A 19,457-nucleotide genomic window follows, 5' to 3' on the forward strand; every position below is an offset into this window, starting at 1 on the left:
ATTTCTAATAAAGTATCCTTACTAAAACTTGAGTATTGAGCACTACATGTTGTCTTCATTTCTTTTATCAAAAACAATACATTGAAAGTAATATAACAAATTAACAATAACAAAATAGACAGATATTAACTTTTTTATTTTACTTCTCAGAGTTTCCAGCTGCCATTTAGTTGATCAAACCTGAGAATTTGAAAAAGCACTGTAAAGTGTGAAGTACTTAAATAAGACAGTGTTAGTAATATAGATAATAAGTTACAGACAAGACTGTCAAACTTTGTAACAAACCGTTCGTAAAACTTCTGTATTTGGATACGTATCGTATCGACTACTATGATGAGATACGCGCCCCTAATAATTACATAAACACCCCTATATCTCTTTTGTTACATTACAGTCACGATCTCAGAATCTGTCATTAGAAACGTGCTTTATTGAAACCAAAGAAGACAATTTACAGGAGAACATCCAGAAAAAACAAATTTACAATAACTATTACTAAAAAAACGTGAAAACGAAAAGGTTAAAACCTAAACATCTCGTACGTTTAACTTATGACCCCCTCAAGTAACAAAATGCTTCTTTTCATATTATTGGTAAGAGTTTGGAAAACATTGATAATAACAACCAGAAAATTTTGAAACAATGCAGCAAACGTGTTTGGTATTTCAAAAATGTGGAACCAAAACGAACCGCTTTCGTCAGTCAAAATGTGTAGTACTTCTAAAACTGAAACGCTTAAGAAGCACCGATACAATTTTTGAACAAAAACAAGATTTGCAGAAGTTCTAGAGTACCTGTAACTACATAATCATATGTTTATATATATATATATTTATAATCCAACGTATTTAATATACTATATTTAACAGTTTGGAAACACGTTTTCTAATCACCTGCACAGTTATACAACATTGCGAGGAAGACAGTAAAAATCCAGGCTTACTTGAAAGTTTGTCCTGACATAATAGTATTTCCCAAGAGATTCGATGCATCTATAAATCTGCATTGCTAATTTAAACTGGTACAAACGTGCAATCCAACTTCCAATTTACAGAATAAACAAGATGTAGAAAGAGTTGCACTTTAGGCATCTTCATTACACGTTCCCCTAATTATACAGTAAAGTCATTAAATTGGAGATAACGCCCTTGGTTAGAAATATATATTTTCTTCTACTATTTATTTCATGTTTTGTTTTCCTTAGTAGAAACTATTATATGGCCAGGCTGCATCAGAGAAATGTTAGAAATAATCAAAATTTCAAGCTACTAGATGACAACAAAACGATAAAAAGAAATATATCTTAGTTGCTTATTTGTTTTACTTCAAAGTTACAGAATAGGCTATTCGCGTTCTATTTAGCGCGTGGAATCGAATTCCAGGTTTTTTGCGTTGTAAGTTCGTACACTTATCACTGACCCACCGGTGGACTCGTTTTTTATTTCTAATGCATGCGTTTTATTCAATATTAATTATGAAACCAACAGACACGTTAATAAACAAATCATTTTGTGTACGTTAAACATATTTCCAAATGAAGAATGGATTCGTTGTTAAATGGTGTTTGGACAGTTACCACTGGTTCACACCATACGTTTCGTAACTTAACACTGTAACTGAGGGTTAAATCTTGTCCAAAGGGGGAATATTTTTTTCACAGCTCGTGAAATAATTCAATACTCACAACAACAGTCAAAGGCAAGTGTGCCTTATAATCGAAATAACAACTTATATTCACAGTACTCTTCACAATTATGTCACCAAGTTCCAGTAACAAGTATTAAACACAGGCTTAACTTAAAAGCGACTCATTCATGAAAATTGTATAATATATATACACACACACACAAACATTTATGTATATAATCACATATTATATTTGAAGAATTAATGATTTATAAAATAAACATACAAAGGAATGAACTCGGCTCCACGAACCAGTTGGCCAGTGCTAGAGTTTAGACTAATGTAAATTACAGGTCGTTGGTTGAGAATTCAGTGCTTCTCAACTGGGTGAATGGTTCCACCCAGGGGTTAATGAGATTAGAATCAGGATGAATGAGTATTATCAATTATACTCTGGTTCGGGGATTTTTCTAAATTATTGTTTAGAAACAAATTTAAAGCATTATTTTTCATGCATAGTAAAACATTTTGTCTTTTCTTCATTCCTAAAACCAGCTTTCGACATCTGGTTGTGTTTATTATCACAACACCGTGCTGTGACAAAGTTTGCTTCAAAAACATTAAGTAAAATAGGCCTATCTAATAGCTAGTGACAGGGAAACATCTGGTTTTTCTCATATTTCTTCTTCTTGGATTTAACCTTCCTGTCTTCACATATTTTTAAATATTAATTTTTTCTCACCGTAAGGACCTTTAATATTTTTTGTCAATGTTAGTTATGCTCGTTTCTTTTGAATATCTTACAATCTCGTATTTGATGTTTGATAAATATTAGAAAACACACTCAATATCGAGGTGCTAAAACATGCTTGCTTAATTTCACAATTTTATTTTAGTTATGCTGGAGTTTGCCGTCAAAGGTTTTCGCGTTACATTTATTGATAATTCAATAATATCAATTCTCGTACTTCTTTTTCAAATTGGGGTGAAAAACTTATATGGGTGAATGATATTGGAAAAGGTTGAGAAGCACTGGTTCAGATTGACGATCCGTAATTTACGAGACAGGCCTACAAGGGTTCGAAATTGTTTCGCAGCATATTTAGGCCAGTGCAATATTTTTTGGGGCAAATAATTACTTAAACAGTTTAGTACTGGCCTACCGTCATGGTGAGCACAGTTTGTTTTTCTATAGGACTATTTCATAAATCACTAATCATTAAATAAAGTGTGTATACATAGTTTTTCTGAATCGTTAACACACTACGATATTTATTTATATTCTGCACAAACACGTATATATTATCTCATCACTTTTAAGAGCATTAATAGATTGACTTCTTTAAATTTAGTTAGATATTTTTAATTATATCACGCTTTAAAAACTTGTGTCTTCAATAACGAATGTATTTTTGTGAAATTTACCATATTTGACTTTATTAAAAACACTATTCAATATTGCTTCTAGATGGCCATAAATTATACCATATTATGTTTTCCAAAAAATAAAAAGAAAGTTCGTTTATGAAATCTAGGGAAAAAAAATAAAGAAAACAGTACATATACTTAATCAGTCTTATGAATCAATTAAACTAGTATTATTATTGAAAAACATCGGATTTTCTTCTGTAATAAGTATACACACATATGTACGTGTGTACTTTACACTACTGCTGTCACTACAGTGTAAAAACAAAAATTCGACAAGCAGTTAAAAAATTAAAAAAAAAACATGAAAAAAGTTTCACAGTTTACACACGACAAAAAACAGTATCCAAGTAAAAAAATCACTTTTTTCATAAAAATGTACTTCACCTTTTAGCTCAAGTATGTAACGTTTACTGCAGTTGCATAATACAAAACCAGTATGATAAGGGCTATTCCTTTTTTAAAGCTGCTTGAGAAAAACATAAAAAAAGAAAAACACAAACAAATCCGATTTCAAATCTCAAAAGAACTTCTTTCCAGTTACTGAATTTTAAACAGCAGCTTATTCAGAAATATACAATTCAAAAAGTGAAACAACAATTTTCTACTCTTCGCGTGTTTTAAATTTCAGTTCTCGTAATACAAGAATAACAAAGGTTACATAAAATCACGATCTGATTTTAAAGAATCGTTACAAATAAACAGACAGCTTTCCTTTTTCTAAAGCTTTGGTTTGGGTTTTCACTATGCTATAATACCATATGTTAACTATATGACATACATTGAAAAAAAAGAGAGGGAGATGAGCAGATAAAGACTAACACACTAAATATAAAAGCCCAATATTCCCTGAAATTATATTCACTAATTTACTTAGTGTCCTAATATATTAGGTTTGTATAAGTGTGGGAAGCTGGTAGATTTAGAATGCTATGGCCGCCTGAGTGATGGTCACCTGGAGAGCCTTGGCCACGTGGGAGACGTCAACTACACTGTCTATCATCTCTTGGACTGCCACCACCGAAGGGTACTGGAGGGCAGCTTTTTTCGTACTGGCTACCAGAGTTTTTAACGACTCGCACAAGGCATCAGAACTCCGCATTACACGAGTTTTTAGCTCAGAACTGCTAGCATTTCGATGCAAAGTGTCTCCAATGTAAATCATCTTGTGAGCCCCGATAACCACGAACTTACTGTGACCTATGAAAATCTTAGGCGGTTGGTTATTCTTCACGGTTGTCAAAAAAGCGTCGATAGCATTTGTAAGGTGAAGCATGTGTATCTCCACCTGTGCTGAATAAAAGTGAACGAGCTGGCGATCATTAGGACTCAACTGGTGGAAACTATCAGTTGAGGAATTTTCTATAGGAATAGACTTGCTATCTTCCTTAACTTGAACTGGAATTTCTGACTGTTTCACTAAATTCTCGAAGGACTGTCTAAGTTCAGAAGGCAAGGCTGCTTTGATCTCTTCATTTTCTCTCTCCACTGTTGCTTTTGATTCTAAACTCACATAATCATAATCATTCATCCACTCCTTTCCCTCAAGTCGAAACTCGTCGTCTACCTTGGTTATATGTACAGGAGGGGAAGGAAGCGGTCGTTCCTGAACATGATGACCTCTAGCCAAGGTACTAACCATCTGGCCGCCCGTCTTCGAGGTGGAGGTGAACCTATTATCTATGAGCAACGTTGAACGTTTGAAGATTAGGGATGAATTTCCCTGAATAAAGGATGCCACCAGTCGCACGTCCTCAGTAAGTCCACGAGCACAAGCTACTAACTGATCTAGCTCGTCTGGTGTTCCAGGTTCATCTGAAGAGATTAGGCCCGCAATTAACCAACCTTTGTCATCCAGCGACTGTGTGGTGGTTTCTACGATTGTGTTAGAGTCCACTAACGGCTTGATCAATTTGAAAAGCTTATAACTTAAAGTCTTGTCGGTTGCATGTACCGAGTTTGCTAACGCACCATAAGTGAAGTCCAAAAATTCACTTAGCGTATTCCGGAGTTTCTGACATGTGACCTGAATATCATAAACTTTAGCCTCTAAATTTTCTCGCTTACGCCATGTAGCGCTAATGAAACTGAAGAGTTTATTGATACATGCTTGCACTTCTTGGTGACGATTCATTAACATTTCCATGGCAGCGTCCAATGCCAGAGGGAGTTCCTTGCCCTCTAGCGGTGGCAAAACATCCCCTGTACTTGTAGCTGATAGCCTCCGAACTGTGTTCACTTCATCACCAGGTGCCTTGGGAGTGCATGGGCTGACGTCTCGGGTGACCTGTGGAGGGACATCGTAGGGACCTTCCACGTGGAGTTTTTGTGGTAGTTTTTGTGCGAGTCTCGGCGTGGGAGGCAGATCGTATGTTTGAGGAACCTTTGTAGTAGGAGTTACATCGTTCAAGTCTGCTTGCTTGCGTGAAGGAAATGTCGTGCTGATGACGTTAGTGCTTGTGCATACCCTACGAGGATCACTTTGGGGAATATCATACAAGTCGTTAAACTGGGGCTCCATACTTGATCTGTTTGACCCACATAGACTGGACAAGGATAGCGATGCGTTTAAACTCGAATGGCCACTGGTGGAAGATAACAGTGAGGAGGAACTGGTTGAAAGCAAGGACACTCCACTGGAGCGACCTGAAAGAGGCACACCATATGCATCTAAAGTAGTAGTCTTGCTTATCTGAGGCATCTCAGCTGTCGGTACGTCGTAATCGTGAATCTTTCCCGACCACGGGGTGTGGTACGTGTTTGATTCTGGATATGTAAGCCTTGGTTCGTCATAAACACCAGGGTCCACACTGACAGGAGCGTTAGATCGTGGTTCGTCATATGTTGACTGGATTACAACAGCACGGGGACTTGGTGGGGTGTCGTAACTTCCAGCTAGATGTCGGAAAATATTGAAATTATACTATGATGAATAGAAAAGCAAATGACTCTATTATATCCAACACTTGAATAAATAATTTCAAATAATCCTATTATATTCAACACTCGAATGTATACTTTCAAATAACATTATTGTTATAAGATATATTTCCAATAATATAATTCAGTTGTTTGCTAGATGGTGCTATTAGCCATGATGTAATAATCAAGAACTTCTATAATATCAAGGAATAGATGATACATTATTTATAAGTACGAATAAGCAGTTAGTAAAATTACTGAATATTTAATCAGTGAAATATTTAGTGCAAGAGTTCAATGTTAGAAAAGTTATTCCATGAATTGTTACATATATTCAGTTACTCGATCGATTAGTCGTAGAATTTTAAAAGTATATTTTTGTAAGTTATACTTAGTACTATTAGAGAGAAATTTTTGTTGAAACGTTATTTGTGCAGTTACACTTGTGTCAAAGTGAATGTAGCCTGTAGAAACGTATTATTTTTACCAAATATTCCAAAAGAACCCGACCAAAGAAAGAGCATGTTACAGCACTTATGTCAGAAGTGGGATTATTTTGGTGAAAATAAAACAGAACTGTTATTAAACTTAAAACACTGGTAATAGTAACATTAGACTCCTTGAAGATGACCACACGGGAATAAAGTGAGATAGGAAACTTGCTAGAGATGATAAACCAATGGAAAAGAAAACAAACAGGAAGAGACAAAAATTTTTGAAAGGAGTTTAAAAAAAGATACGCACTATTTAAAGAAGAATTAAAATCAAAAATAAATCTGATGATCGATGATGCTACTTGAGATGTAAATAAAGTACAGAAGGATATCAACGAAGTACGGAAAGGATGCAATGAAAAAATTGAAGATAGGCAAAAAGAAATCAACGAAAGTGTAAAATATTGGGGAAAATAACTAATGAAAGCAAAGATTAAACCAACCACACCTCTTTCTGAATCGGCCGAAGCATTCCAACCTAAAACCCTATTTACTACAAAATACCGAAGAGGAACATTATTTGTTCTTCACCTATAACTACTACTGCTGTGCTATCTGTTACTGAAGGATCTTCCTAGACAACTTTAGCCATGTTACCAAATCAAGTTCCAGAATTTAACTTGCCAATTCAACATCACCTAATTGGAAAAGCAATGAACTACGATGGAAAGATATCGTGTGAAACATATCAGACCCTATTTTAGATAGTGTACAACAAACTGTGCATCTTTCTGCCCAATCAAAAGGCCCAGCTTTAAGAACATTAAGTAACCTTCCAGCTGAAAGCCGTAACACCTACCAATACTTGGTACCTTATCCGACAGGTTTGGAGTGGCACACTAGTAAGAAGTATCCGGAGCAAAGTTCCGAAACAGGCCATGGAGGAAAGAAGGGACCTTAGCCGAACTTGTAAAAGATTTGGAAATGCTTGCCCAACTATCTTACCAGGATGCTCCACGTGAAGCATCCTGTGACCAATTTATAGATGCCATAACAGACAAGGAATTAGTTTGAATCAAAGTAGGTGTATATATTTAATAGAAGTTCTTCAGTTGGTGATAGAACTTGAACCCATTAAATAGCTAAATTACAGCACTGAAAATATAGCTTACAACACTCGAATGAATAAATTCAATTAACTGTATTATACTCAACACTCGAATGAATACTTTTCCGAGGCTTAGTTATCATTAGATGCCGATTCTGTAATCATTACTCATGTTAAATGGCTGCATAACATTTTGCAACAACCAAGTATTTACTCATAGCAATGAAACAAAGATTAACACTTCCTGAAATATTATATGTTCCAAATAGTAATCATAATTTAGCTTCACATTGTCTTTTGGTTATATGAAAAGTAAACAAAAAAAGGCTTAACTAGGTTTACAGCTAACCAAAGTAACTTTCTATCCGTAACTACAGTATAGAATTATGTGATCAAACAGAATATTTTTGTCCGCTAGAAGAATATTATTAGCATATCTACTTGTTTACCAAACGTTACCCGAACTTACAATCACAAGATAACGCCCAATAGTTTGCGAAGTATTATTTACTAGTATAATAATTATTCCTTTAAATCTAAATCACCACATTTCGTTAAACACAAAACAACATTGTTCTTTAATTATTTTGAAAACCAAAGAGACGCGAGGAGGTTTAATAAAACAAGTTTTTTGAGTCTAGGGTATACGCCAACTCATGGTTACACCTCACGGTTTTAGTTGAACTCCATCTCGTGTTGAACCAATAATTACACGTGAAGGAAGTCCACAAGCTGATAACCGACATTGACAAACATGGCAATTGTTTACGCTGGGCATCTCGAACAACAATAAAAAAAACAATACAACTAAAATTTTCATATAAGCAAGTTCGAAATCCTGTCTTCAGACGAAACATTAACCCTTCTCTACGCTGACCTCCACACGCTTTGTTTGTTTTTCTTATGTTTTACACATTCAGTACAAACCTTGAGATCCTGGAGGAATATCATAAGGTAATGAATGGTTAAGTGGCGCACGTGCTCGTGTTGTAGGTACATCATATTCTTCAGTTACCCTCGTTCCAACCGGAACGTCGTACAAATATACATCGCCTACTTTCTGAGGCATCACAACCTGCAAATAATAATAAATAAAAGAGAATACATTTAAAACGAAAACTAATTTTATGGAAACAATATCTATTTAAAGAGATAAATAAGCTTCATTTTATGAACATTGGATGGTTAATTTCAAGCCTCGTATGTTGTTACCTGAGGTAATAGACCGGCATTAAACTAACTCTACTTACAACTTGCAAAACGTCTTTACATCTTACAGCGTAAATAATACCTACCTAGTTCAAATCCATGCGGATATGGCCTAGTTATTCACGCGCCAGGTTAGGGACAGAAGGGTCCAAGGTTCGCGCCGCGATGCTGTTGAAGATGCTTTGAACTTTCAGCTGTGTATGTGTTATATGAGTAACAGTCAATCAAAAAGACAGTTCCCTTGTGGCAACAAGTGCTGTGGACTGGCCGCCTTTTCTGTAGCCACAAGTTCAAAATTAGGGACGGTAATACCCGTATTCTAAAAGTCCATGACCTGGTTTAGCCTATGTGTCACATTAAAACGCGGGTCACTTCGAAAATAATGCCAATCAAGTCTGTGTATGATGGAACTTAATAAACAAATCATTTTACTACTACTACTACTACATAACCAAGGTAGGTTTGACTCGTCTCATCTCTCGCGATATATATTGAGATATTTAACTTTACTATAAATGTAATTGATTTAATATTTTTAAGGTTTGTAAACAAGTATCGTTTACTGCGTGTTCGTAAGTTCCTGAACTGGTAATAGTAACTGCATATAACATTAGAAACATAAACTAACAAAACAAACGTGTTTTCGACAGTAATTGCTGAAAAATATCAGTCTGTCAGATAACTTGTATCACCTCCTTATAAATCATTACAGACTCTACTACTGGTTTCTGGCAGAAACATTATGAATTAAAGATACCCAAAACCACCCTTAGAAAAGAGTGGTTTACAAGAGTAGATTGACCCACTGAAAATGCTGCGACCTCAGTTTATATCCAACAATTGAAAAATATTTTTAAAATATTGCTCTACCGTAGATGTAGAATGAGCTGTTTTTATTATTATTCGCCATAAGTATTGGTAAGAATAAATATATTTTTAAGTACCGTATCATTGCTAAACGAACTTTGACAAATTGATTGTTTTAAACCTCACATTGGTGTTAATGTTGGCTTACCATAACGGGCAATGGTGTGTCTTATGACTGTTTCTAACGGCTTCTCAAAAAGCATAACAACGACGATGAGAAGGCGCGACTAAGCGAGTGAAAAAACCTGTCTTCAATTTTACAATGTACGAGTCATGATATAAACAAAAAAACACGTACCCGTCGGTTTCTTTTCCGTAACAAAAATGCTTCTCAAGAAGTTACCAGCTGCACACTAGAACATTCATCACTCCAAGCTGTCAACCCAAGCTTTGATTTCCGATCAGGTCACAAATCCCTGACGTTACAGGCGCAGTAACTAGCCTTTAAAAAGCTTAAAGAGGTGGTTACGTCGGGTCGTATTTGGGAAACATTAGAAAAATCATCACGCTGCTAATTGCCTCTCCCCTGACCACCACCTCCAAAATCACTGAACAGCACATATAAGTTTCAGATATGTGTAAAAGAGAGCGCATTCTGATGGTTCAGCGATAAGCTGGAAGGATCATAACGATAAAATTCGAAGTTCAATCCCTGAGGTAAGCACAAAGCAGATAGATTACTTTGCAGTTTTATGCTTAAACAAACAAACGTAAAAAAAGAATGAAAGAAAACTTACCGAGCGAAATAGTCAATACTATGTCTGCAGTAGAATAAAAACCATTCTTTAAAACTATTCTATAGCAATACTTCAGCTGAGAAGTTGGGTCTTGGAGAATATCTACTGATATTACGTAAAATAAGGCTAACATTTTCGTTCAACTTATCAGGATTTAAGAAAGACTGAAATTTGAGTTTGTCAGTATTTCATCTAATAAGTTTGATCATGTCCCCCAGCGATTCAACGATAAGGCTTATAAAGCTAAAAATCGGGTTTCGATACCCGTGGTAGGTACAGCACAGATAACCCATTATGTAGCTTTTTGTTTAACACAAACAAACAAAACAAATTAGATCTTTGTACAACCTTTTAATATTTCGGAAAGTGTTTACTTTTTAAGATCTGTTAGTTTCAGGTAGTTCAAGTTTGAGTTTTGAGGATCTATTAGTCAAGAATTTAGTTTCAAAATTATCAAAGCGTTTTGAAAATTGCTCTCTTGAACGAAGATAGGAATTACATTAATGAAGAGCAGATATAATGCATTTACTGTTCTTAGGCTCATTATAATTATCAATGGCTAGAATACAACCCACTTTTGTTCGTGGACTTAAGGTTTCAAATATTGATATGTTCACTGTTAAAAATATTTTGCTGGTACTAAAGACGTTCACAAAAATAGCTAATTCTTAAATCCGGTAAAAGCTGTGTTTTGTAGGACAACCAGCCAATCAAAATGTTAAATAATTAACAATGCCAAGTACACTTATTGAAGGCTGAATAGAAACGATATATTATGAATTAACATATTTGAACGTGGAACACATTTTAAAACAGCACACTGGTCACAAGAAATGAATTTTCATCTGGCCTTTGGACCCGAAAATGAATAAGTATTCTAAACTTGGACCACTAAATACATTTTCCATACCAATTGTTAAAAATTCAATTTACAACAGTTTGAACGTTAGTTGTCAAAGTGATAAAAGAAATATGAAATGATGTAGTCATCTTGATAACAGTATTACTATATATATTATAATGAATGACCTTCTAGCACGTCATTATTAAAGGTTGTTTCTTGGACCAGTTGATGAAAGATATCAATAATCAAATTCCATCAACAATGGACACTCGAGAGAGAAATACGCCCGTCACAACAAGAAACTGTGGATTTCAAACGATAGTAAAAGACCGAAAAAAGACGGTTAGAAAAGTCTGTAAAGTACAACATATGTTAAGCTGTGTCTATATATTCATTTTCTTTAACAGAAGTCTGAATTCGATTGTCAACCAACCACTTAAAAGACGTTATAAGAACGTACTCGCGACAGGTGAGAACTAGCCTGAAAACCACTTGTCTGGGATAAAAGAGTAAATCAGGGCTTCAGTGGTGCTTAAAATGCATATTTTAGACAATGGATGACTAAATCCGTGTAAAGTAGTTTTACAAGTTGTGTTACATTCTTTTCTGAGCTTAAGGTGTAATAATCCCATGAGAACAACTACGTAAAGCAATTTTTCCTGCTAGTACTCTACCTGCAGTGCAAGTAACTAGAGGCGATGTAATAGTGTGAGGCACATTCTTGTGGCAGAGGCTAGGTGCTTGAGTCCCTATAGAAGGACAATCAGCATCCAGAGCTTACCCTAAAGTTGTTAGTGATCATGTGCATATCATAATGTTGTATTTCTATCTCAACAGACGAGGGCTCTCTCAAGATAACAAACAATGCAATAACCTAATTTACATGTATTGCCTGCAATTAGTTTAAGCAGCATGACAGTGAAATTAGTCAACTTCTTTTGTCTTCACAATTACAACACCTCAATCTGTTCAACATGTTTGAAATGAGCTAGAATGCTGCATTACTGTAAACATTTGCCTACATCTATAAAACAATCACAGATCTTACTCGTCGATGAACAGGCTACAATCATTTTGTGGAAGTCCTAAAGTTTCCAATTAGTTTTATTAAATATTAGCGCAAGTTGTAAACAATGAAGAAATATTCTACTATGTGCAGAAGGGTAACTACATAAGATCACCTACATAAGATTAACAAACGGATACTATCCACATAACAACCAATACTGACACTACTCACATAAAAGTAACTACTAAAGATTACCTACTTAAAAGTAACTACTTAACACTACTCATGTAAGGGTATTAACTAAAGATACCATCTACGTAAGAGTAACAACCGAAGTCACTACCCACGTAAGGGTGTTAACTAAAAACACCATCTACGTAAGGATACCCACCGACGACATTGTCTGCATAAAGATAAACACTGAAGGTAATAATTACGTAATGGTAGACACCGACAATAACGCCAACATAAAGATAACCATTGATGAACTTAATGAAAACAATAAATACGTAAGCAATAAATAAAGATACTGAAATGAGATCATTGGTAGTGCAAATACAAACAGTTGCAAACAACTAAATAGAATATACTTTATTGACCTATAACTGCAATAAAAATAAGAAACAAAAATATTTAAACCTAACATAAACAGATGCATTGAACTACTACAACCTATATCATGTTGCCTCCTGTCCATAAACTACATGGATAAAGACCGTTAAATCTAAGAGAAAAACACTGAAGCAACTTCACTGATTATCATACACTTTGACCTAAATGTTTGCTTTAACTTAAAACTGATAGCTTTTTTCTTCTTCTTTTTTACTATGAAAACTAAAGTTTACTGAAAGTTCTGAAACGGTTGGTGGGATATGTGGGTCATGCAGTTTAACACGTGTGTGTATATGGAAATGTCGAGTCGAACTGCAATATCTCCGCACAAACAGCTGTTGGCAGAGCTAAGAAGAAATGTCAAAGGATAAATCTATTTTCACGAAGAACTGTAAATATGCAGAGTAGAATTATGAAGTGGGCTGAACAATTAAAAATTGAAAGAATATTTGGTTGTTGTTAAGCGCAGAGCTGCAAAATGGGTTGTGCGGTGCCTACCGCAGGAATAGAGTCTTAAATTTTAATGTCAAACTCCCAAACGTACCGCTGAGCCATACTGGAGGTAAGGGCTTCAAAAAGAAGGATAAATAAAATTTGAACGTAAGAGGCTAGTACAATTATGGGTAAATTCAACTTTTAAAACTTTACTGTATTTCAATTCATAATGTTACATATACTTTCTTCTAAGATTTAAACAAATGTCTAATTTCATAAGATTATAACGCTTTATTTCAATTTCCAAGTTCTTCTTTCCACCAAGAAACCAATGACTACTATATTATTAAACAGTTTGGTATGCACGCTGCCATACTTGCCCGCCAGTATTGGTAAAAAAAATAAAAAATGATAAAACTTTTCTAAGCTTACGGACTTGTGAATAAATGTTCTAGTTTGGTTATATTTACCAAGTTCAGGGAACGCTAGCAACATTAACCTTTCCAAGACACGTGGCTCATATACCATTCATGGCAAAGAAAAAGCATACACATGTAAATCACTTATCAACACCACACAGATAAATATCTCGTTAACTATAGAGCAGATTAATCTTTTTTTTTATATAAAAATGATGCTAAAAAACAGAACAGCCTGTTTCATAAACAAGTTTATTTTTTTCATAATCAGAACAATAGGACAATAGTGTATTTAAAACAAAAAATAAATAAATAAACACTTCATTCAAATCCAAAAACACAGGCTGGTTAAAAAGAACAACAAAATAACTACAGTATGTTCTATTTAAAGTTTTTCTGCGAACAGAATGAATTCTTCATGTATAAAATTTACGTGTTTTGAACAACGTTTAATTTGTTTAAGAGAGTGTTGAATGACACAAAGATACAATAAACTATTATTATAATGAGCTATTAATAGGAAACTATATTTGAGTTTAATCGCAGTTTATAATAACAATGTTCCTGATCCACGCTACCCTTGAAACTTCTTCTATCTTTATTGTGCTCAGAGTAAGAGCCATAAATACGCACCATTAACCAACATCATAACTTCCACTGTAACAAGCTTCTGCGAGGGACAGCTAGGTCAATCTTAGACCACATATATTGACAAATGTTCAACAGACGTGGAACTGAGAGCTTCTAACACAACGTTCAAGTAGGCTAAACTGAAGCACAAAAGTTCACTAGCGTTGCATCGGGGACTTGACAGGTATATGGCTGAAACGATTGCTGTGATTCAAGTTAAGTCAGCCATTCGTTGATTTCGAGGCGTGGCTGGAAGTTTATGAAGCTATGGCCCATGAGCCTTCGTCAACATTAAATCATTGTCTATTACGAAAGGTACCAACAAATATGCCCAACTTCATTGCAATGAATGTTTGAGTCGAAGGGTTCTCTTTAGTAACTACAGCCATTCGATAAGGGTGTTGCTCCGAATTGACTTTGGGTGGAGGCGTGGTTTCGGAGTCAATTGTTGAACTAAGCGTTCTGATGAAAGAGCTTTTTCGCTTCCAAAGAGAGCACTGAAGATTTCTTTCTTCGAAATGCTGTATCTTGACTCTTCATCATTCAATCTCCTATGCAAATATCCTTCCCTGGAAAAATCTGTGACATATTCTTCTAGCCCTAAGTTTATTCATTGGTTTCATTAATGCCGAATAATTGTGAATTAATCAAATATTCGAGTCATACACATGCCGTCCTTGTCGCCACGATTCGAATCTGCTGGCTCACACCAATACATCATTGTATACCAGTCGTTTCTGTTAACTGTGATTAACCCTCTTCATGCGTATATTCAATTGTTATCGCCAGGCCATTCGTGTGATAAAATTAAGTTATATTACGGAAAAGCTTATCGAATGTTTGATAAAATAGCTAATATATCAATAACATGTTATCATACGTCTTTATATTCTTCCTGCTCTATGTAGAGTAACGTTCATCTCTAATACAGTAGGCTTGAGGAATTGGAACTAATCATCTTATACTGAAAAATATATTTATCAAACGACGTTTGTGTTTTTTTGTGGCTTAACTGCCGAATTTCTAAACATCGCTAACCAATATGCTACGCTTACTTTACATTTTAGGAATAACCTTTTAATTCTGTAGTCTACAATGATAAATTGGGGCAAATCTCTTATTCTAATAAAATGTTTTGCGTATAGCATAATTAAAGGCTCAAACTGAGAAAACATTCATACTTTCAAATTAATTAAGTTAAACTTACCATCTTTTAGCAGATTACAAAGCAAGCTCGAACTAACAAGGTAAGCGGTTTATTGTGGCATTAACGTATACTCGGTTTGCTTTTCTTCCACCGACTTTAACAACAAGCAAACCTTTTTTCTACATACTTTGCACCCCAGATAATTCCCCCAGTACCTATTATTAAACCATAAAATTGTAGGAAATCTAGCTGTATATTATTAGGCTATAATAAATACCTGAATTAAATTTTACTACGTACATGATACAAGACTTGGAATAGTGCAAAGAGTACCTTTATTAAAACAACTCATGTTCTTATACTTCTACGTCAAGAAGTCGGCCATTTATGCCATACCCTAAACCGTATAACACGATTACAGTAATCAGTATCATGTGCTTTCTGTACATACGTACGTCGACACGTTAAATAAGGGCCCGGCATGGCCAGGTGGTTAAGGCACTCGACTCGCAATCTGAGGGTCGCGGTTCGAATCCCTGTCACACCAAACATGCTCGCCCTTTCAGCCGTGGGGGCGTTATAATGTGACGGTCAATCCCACTATTCGTTGGTAAAAGAGTAGCCCAAGAGTTGGCGGTGGGTGGTGATAACTAGCTGCCTTCCCTCTAGTCTTACACTGCTAAAGTAGAGACGGCTAGCGCAGATAGCCCTCGTGTAGCTTTGCGCGAAATTCAGAAACAAACAAACGTTAAATAAGTGGTTCAATGGGAATACACTCATTGTTCATCTGTTTACATAAAGACTGCTTGTATTGTGTTGAAATAATAACAGAACAAGAAAAGCTTGGGCAAGGAAACTATATACAAGAAAACCAGACAAATGAATTCAATATGGACGGTGTTAAGAGGGGGTTCAAAATTAAGGTTACCTGACGTCCAAGTTTTTAGACTTTTTTTTTGTCTCGATCAGAAACCGTAAAAGTATTTTATTGTCCCAGTTTCTCTGTACCTCAATGTGAAGTTGATATTTATGGTTTGTTATTATACGTGGCTGATATAAATTTTACGTGGAGAATCACCTGACAAAGAAAGATTTCACAGTACAGTGTTCCCTCCCTGTCTGACATGTTTTCCCAACCTAACCTGTTATTGGGCAGTTTCAGTAATTGAAATTTGAATACCTGCCCAGCTACGAAAAATAAAATAAAGACACAACATTTTTCTTTTGAGTATGTTCAAAACCATTTAGGAACGTTTTCCAGTTTATTGTTATTTTAATTAGATAAGCTTTTAACAAATTTTGTTTGTTTATGGTTTTAAGATACGATTATTTAGCAAATGGTAAAAAGCGTGTTATTGTAACTTAAAACTATTTCATAGCTGTTACAGCGCAACCCCGTAAGAAAAAAAATGCCCCAGTTTTTCAGTCTTGAAACTTGGTAATCCTATCTAATATTGTAAAATTTCCAGGCCTTCTAACAACCATCCGAATGCGTTACCCACCCAGTTATTTCAAAAACAAAAATTTGGAATATTTTTTAATATTGCTCAATTTGAACATAATGGTTTATCCCTAGTTTTTTAAGTATATGCTTAATGAGATAAATTACTAAAAACTGACATACAAAAATCATGCTAGCTTTAGTCAGACGTTTAGTTTGTTGTTTGTTAAGCGGGTATACAAACTGAATATTTAATAATATAATCCCTCACTCACTGCTGAGCCAGCGGAGGGCCAAACATATTCTTGTACCAGGTAAAATCATGAATAGTTTTATCTTTTTTTTTAATGCTAGAAACACTTGAAGTCAAACATTTACTAAAGTGCGTTGAAATGAAGTGCGCGTGCATGCACATTTAGATAGTAAGGTGCGCGCGCATTTTTCAGAACAGACAAATACTGAGTATTCTTATAATATATTGTGAGAAAAATCTACAACGAAATGGAGGATATATTGTCAGAAGGCTTAAGTTGTTGGTTTAGCTTAAAGCTATATAATGAGCTATCTGCGCTCTGTTCACAGCGGGGAATCGAGCGTCGGAATGTAGAATTATAAGTCCCCTAACCCATCGGCGAACAGAGGCTTAATGTATTAATTTAATGTACATACCTCTAACAGGTATAACATATACATAAATATTTATCAATAAAAAACACCACCCATAGGGTAGTAAGTTACCGCATTCACTGCATAGTTCTCAAATTAGCCTGGTTAATAAGTTTTAAATTTAAATATAAAAAAATCATTTATAGCTCATTCTAAACCCATTAATACATTAAATAAACGCACACACCAAGCAATACCAGCGAAAAAGGATAACACAGCTGAAGAGGTATAGAAATATTAAGAGACAGGATAGAAGTCCTGTCAGTTGTATTTTACAGTAGACACAATAGTAATACGATACAGAGATTTTTATTGCACGTAAGTAATTGGGGAAATATGTATCTAAAAAATTATATAATACAGAAACATAGGCTTTAGAAACATATTCAAATGTCACATAAGCATAAAAAACAGGTTATATAAACAGCGACAGAGTTAGTGAGGAAACGATTTGTAAAGTGTCCTGGTTATAATAGGTTTTATTTGTTTGTCTGAATTTCGCGCAAAACTACTCGAGGGCTGGCTGTTTGCACAAATCATCCCTAATTTAGAAGTGATAGACTAGAGGGATGGCAGCTAGTCAACATCACCCACCTCTAATACTTGGACTATTCTTTTCCAACGAACAGTGGGATTGACCGTCACATTATAACGTCCCCACGACTGAAAGTGACGGGATTCGATTGCTGAAAACTGATAACACTGAATGAATCTGAAGTTTGAACTTTATCATAGATCAGTATGACAGTGCAAAACCACAGAAACTAACAGAATTGTCAAATACAATAAGGTTCACTATTAAGTAAAAGTAAAACATACCGGGAAAGCATCCCACCTTACGAGTAAATATACCAGGATCAAATAGACGGACAAACGGAAGTACATGCCTTTCCTTGAAGTCAATGTTTCAATGACAGACAGTTTATAACTAAGGACTTTTTTCTGTTTAGATCAGAAAAGTATACAAGTTTAAACTAGTTAATTACTAGTGTAAGAGTACAATTAAATGTTAAATGAAAGGCTATATAGTTTTACTTTTCACCGCAAGATGCCGCTGTTAAAGACTAAAACACAAAGTTTTGTGTTTGTTTTTTCAAACACTGACCATTTTTCGTGAAGGCTATCTAGAGTACAAACAGAAAAGTAAAGCGGGGGATATGTGCAGACAAAAAATTACATTGCATTTGTTAACCCCTATAATTTATATAGACAAACACCAGATGGCATAATAGTTATAATGTGTCATGACCTTATCAACCCCAACTTTCTGGTTAAGCTTACTTGAGTTCCCTGTCTTTTATCACCTCACAACCCACGTTAACTCCACAATTTCCCACACCTTAAGCTTTAACTGTAAAGCCTAAAATGACGTGGATAATATATGCTAAGAGTATTACTTGTTTAGAATATTTATAGAATGCATTCATTTCATCACATTTATAAAAATCTCTCTTGTATGTTATGCCAGCATCCTCTACAAACACTACTCTTTATCTCACTGTTTTAACGACGTACAAGACAAGTGAAAAGCTCTTAACCCTAAATGTCGGTTTGTCTGAGATCTGGACTGCTATTGGATTATTATGAGAATTAAAATAGCTTCCAAACTTTCAATGTTTAACATATCAAATTCAGCCACCTACTGGGAGTTCAAAGCATCACTGAGACTAACAAGTATGCTTGCTTCTATTGTAGTAAGTGTCCGCTTACAGACGTAGGTCTGTATGACGTTCATCGATCTGCAGTCGCTTACGTTAAGAGGGTGGCGGTGCATCAACCATAGCTACGACAGAGACAAACAACAGTCGCACAGGGTCAACGAAGGTTAAAGTAGAAATGCACACACAGTGTTGACAAGCGTACGGTTAGACGGCAAACTAAGTGTGTATATATATAAAACTCATTACAATTAATAGTAACTCC

General features: G+C 35.1%; 1 protein-coding gene across 2 annotated transcripts in view; it reads right to left on the bottom strand.

The window, feature by feature from the left end:
* Positions 1-410: 410 nt before the first annotated feature.
* LOC106464572 (breast cancer anti-estrogen resistance protein 1-like) overlaps positions 411-19,457 on the bottom strand; it is a 63,889-nt gene continuing 44,842 nt past the window's right edge. For both annotated transcript variants that reach the window (XM_013924722.2, XM_022392311.1), the window contains exons 3-4: positions 8,446-8,593; positions 411-5,949 (exon numbers count right to left, since the gene is read on the bottom strand). In XM_013924722.2, the coding sequence (XP_013780176.1) occupies positions 3,977-5,949; positions 8,446-8,593 (2,121 nt within the window). In that variant the 3' untranslated portion in view covers positions 411-3,976. The remainder of the gene's footprint in view (positions 5,950-8,445; positions 8,594-19,457) is intronic.

This window comes from Limulus polyphemus, unplaced genomic scaffold, assembly GCF_000517525.1.
Source record: "Limulus polyphemus unplaced genomic scaffold, Limulus_polyphemus-2.1.2 Scaffold1691, whole genome shotgun sequence".
NCBI lineage: Eukaryota > Metazoa > Arthropoda > Merostomata > Xiphosura > Limulidae > Limulus > Limulus polyphemus.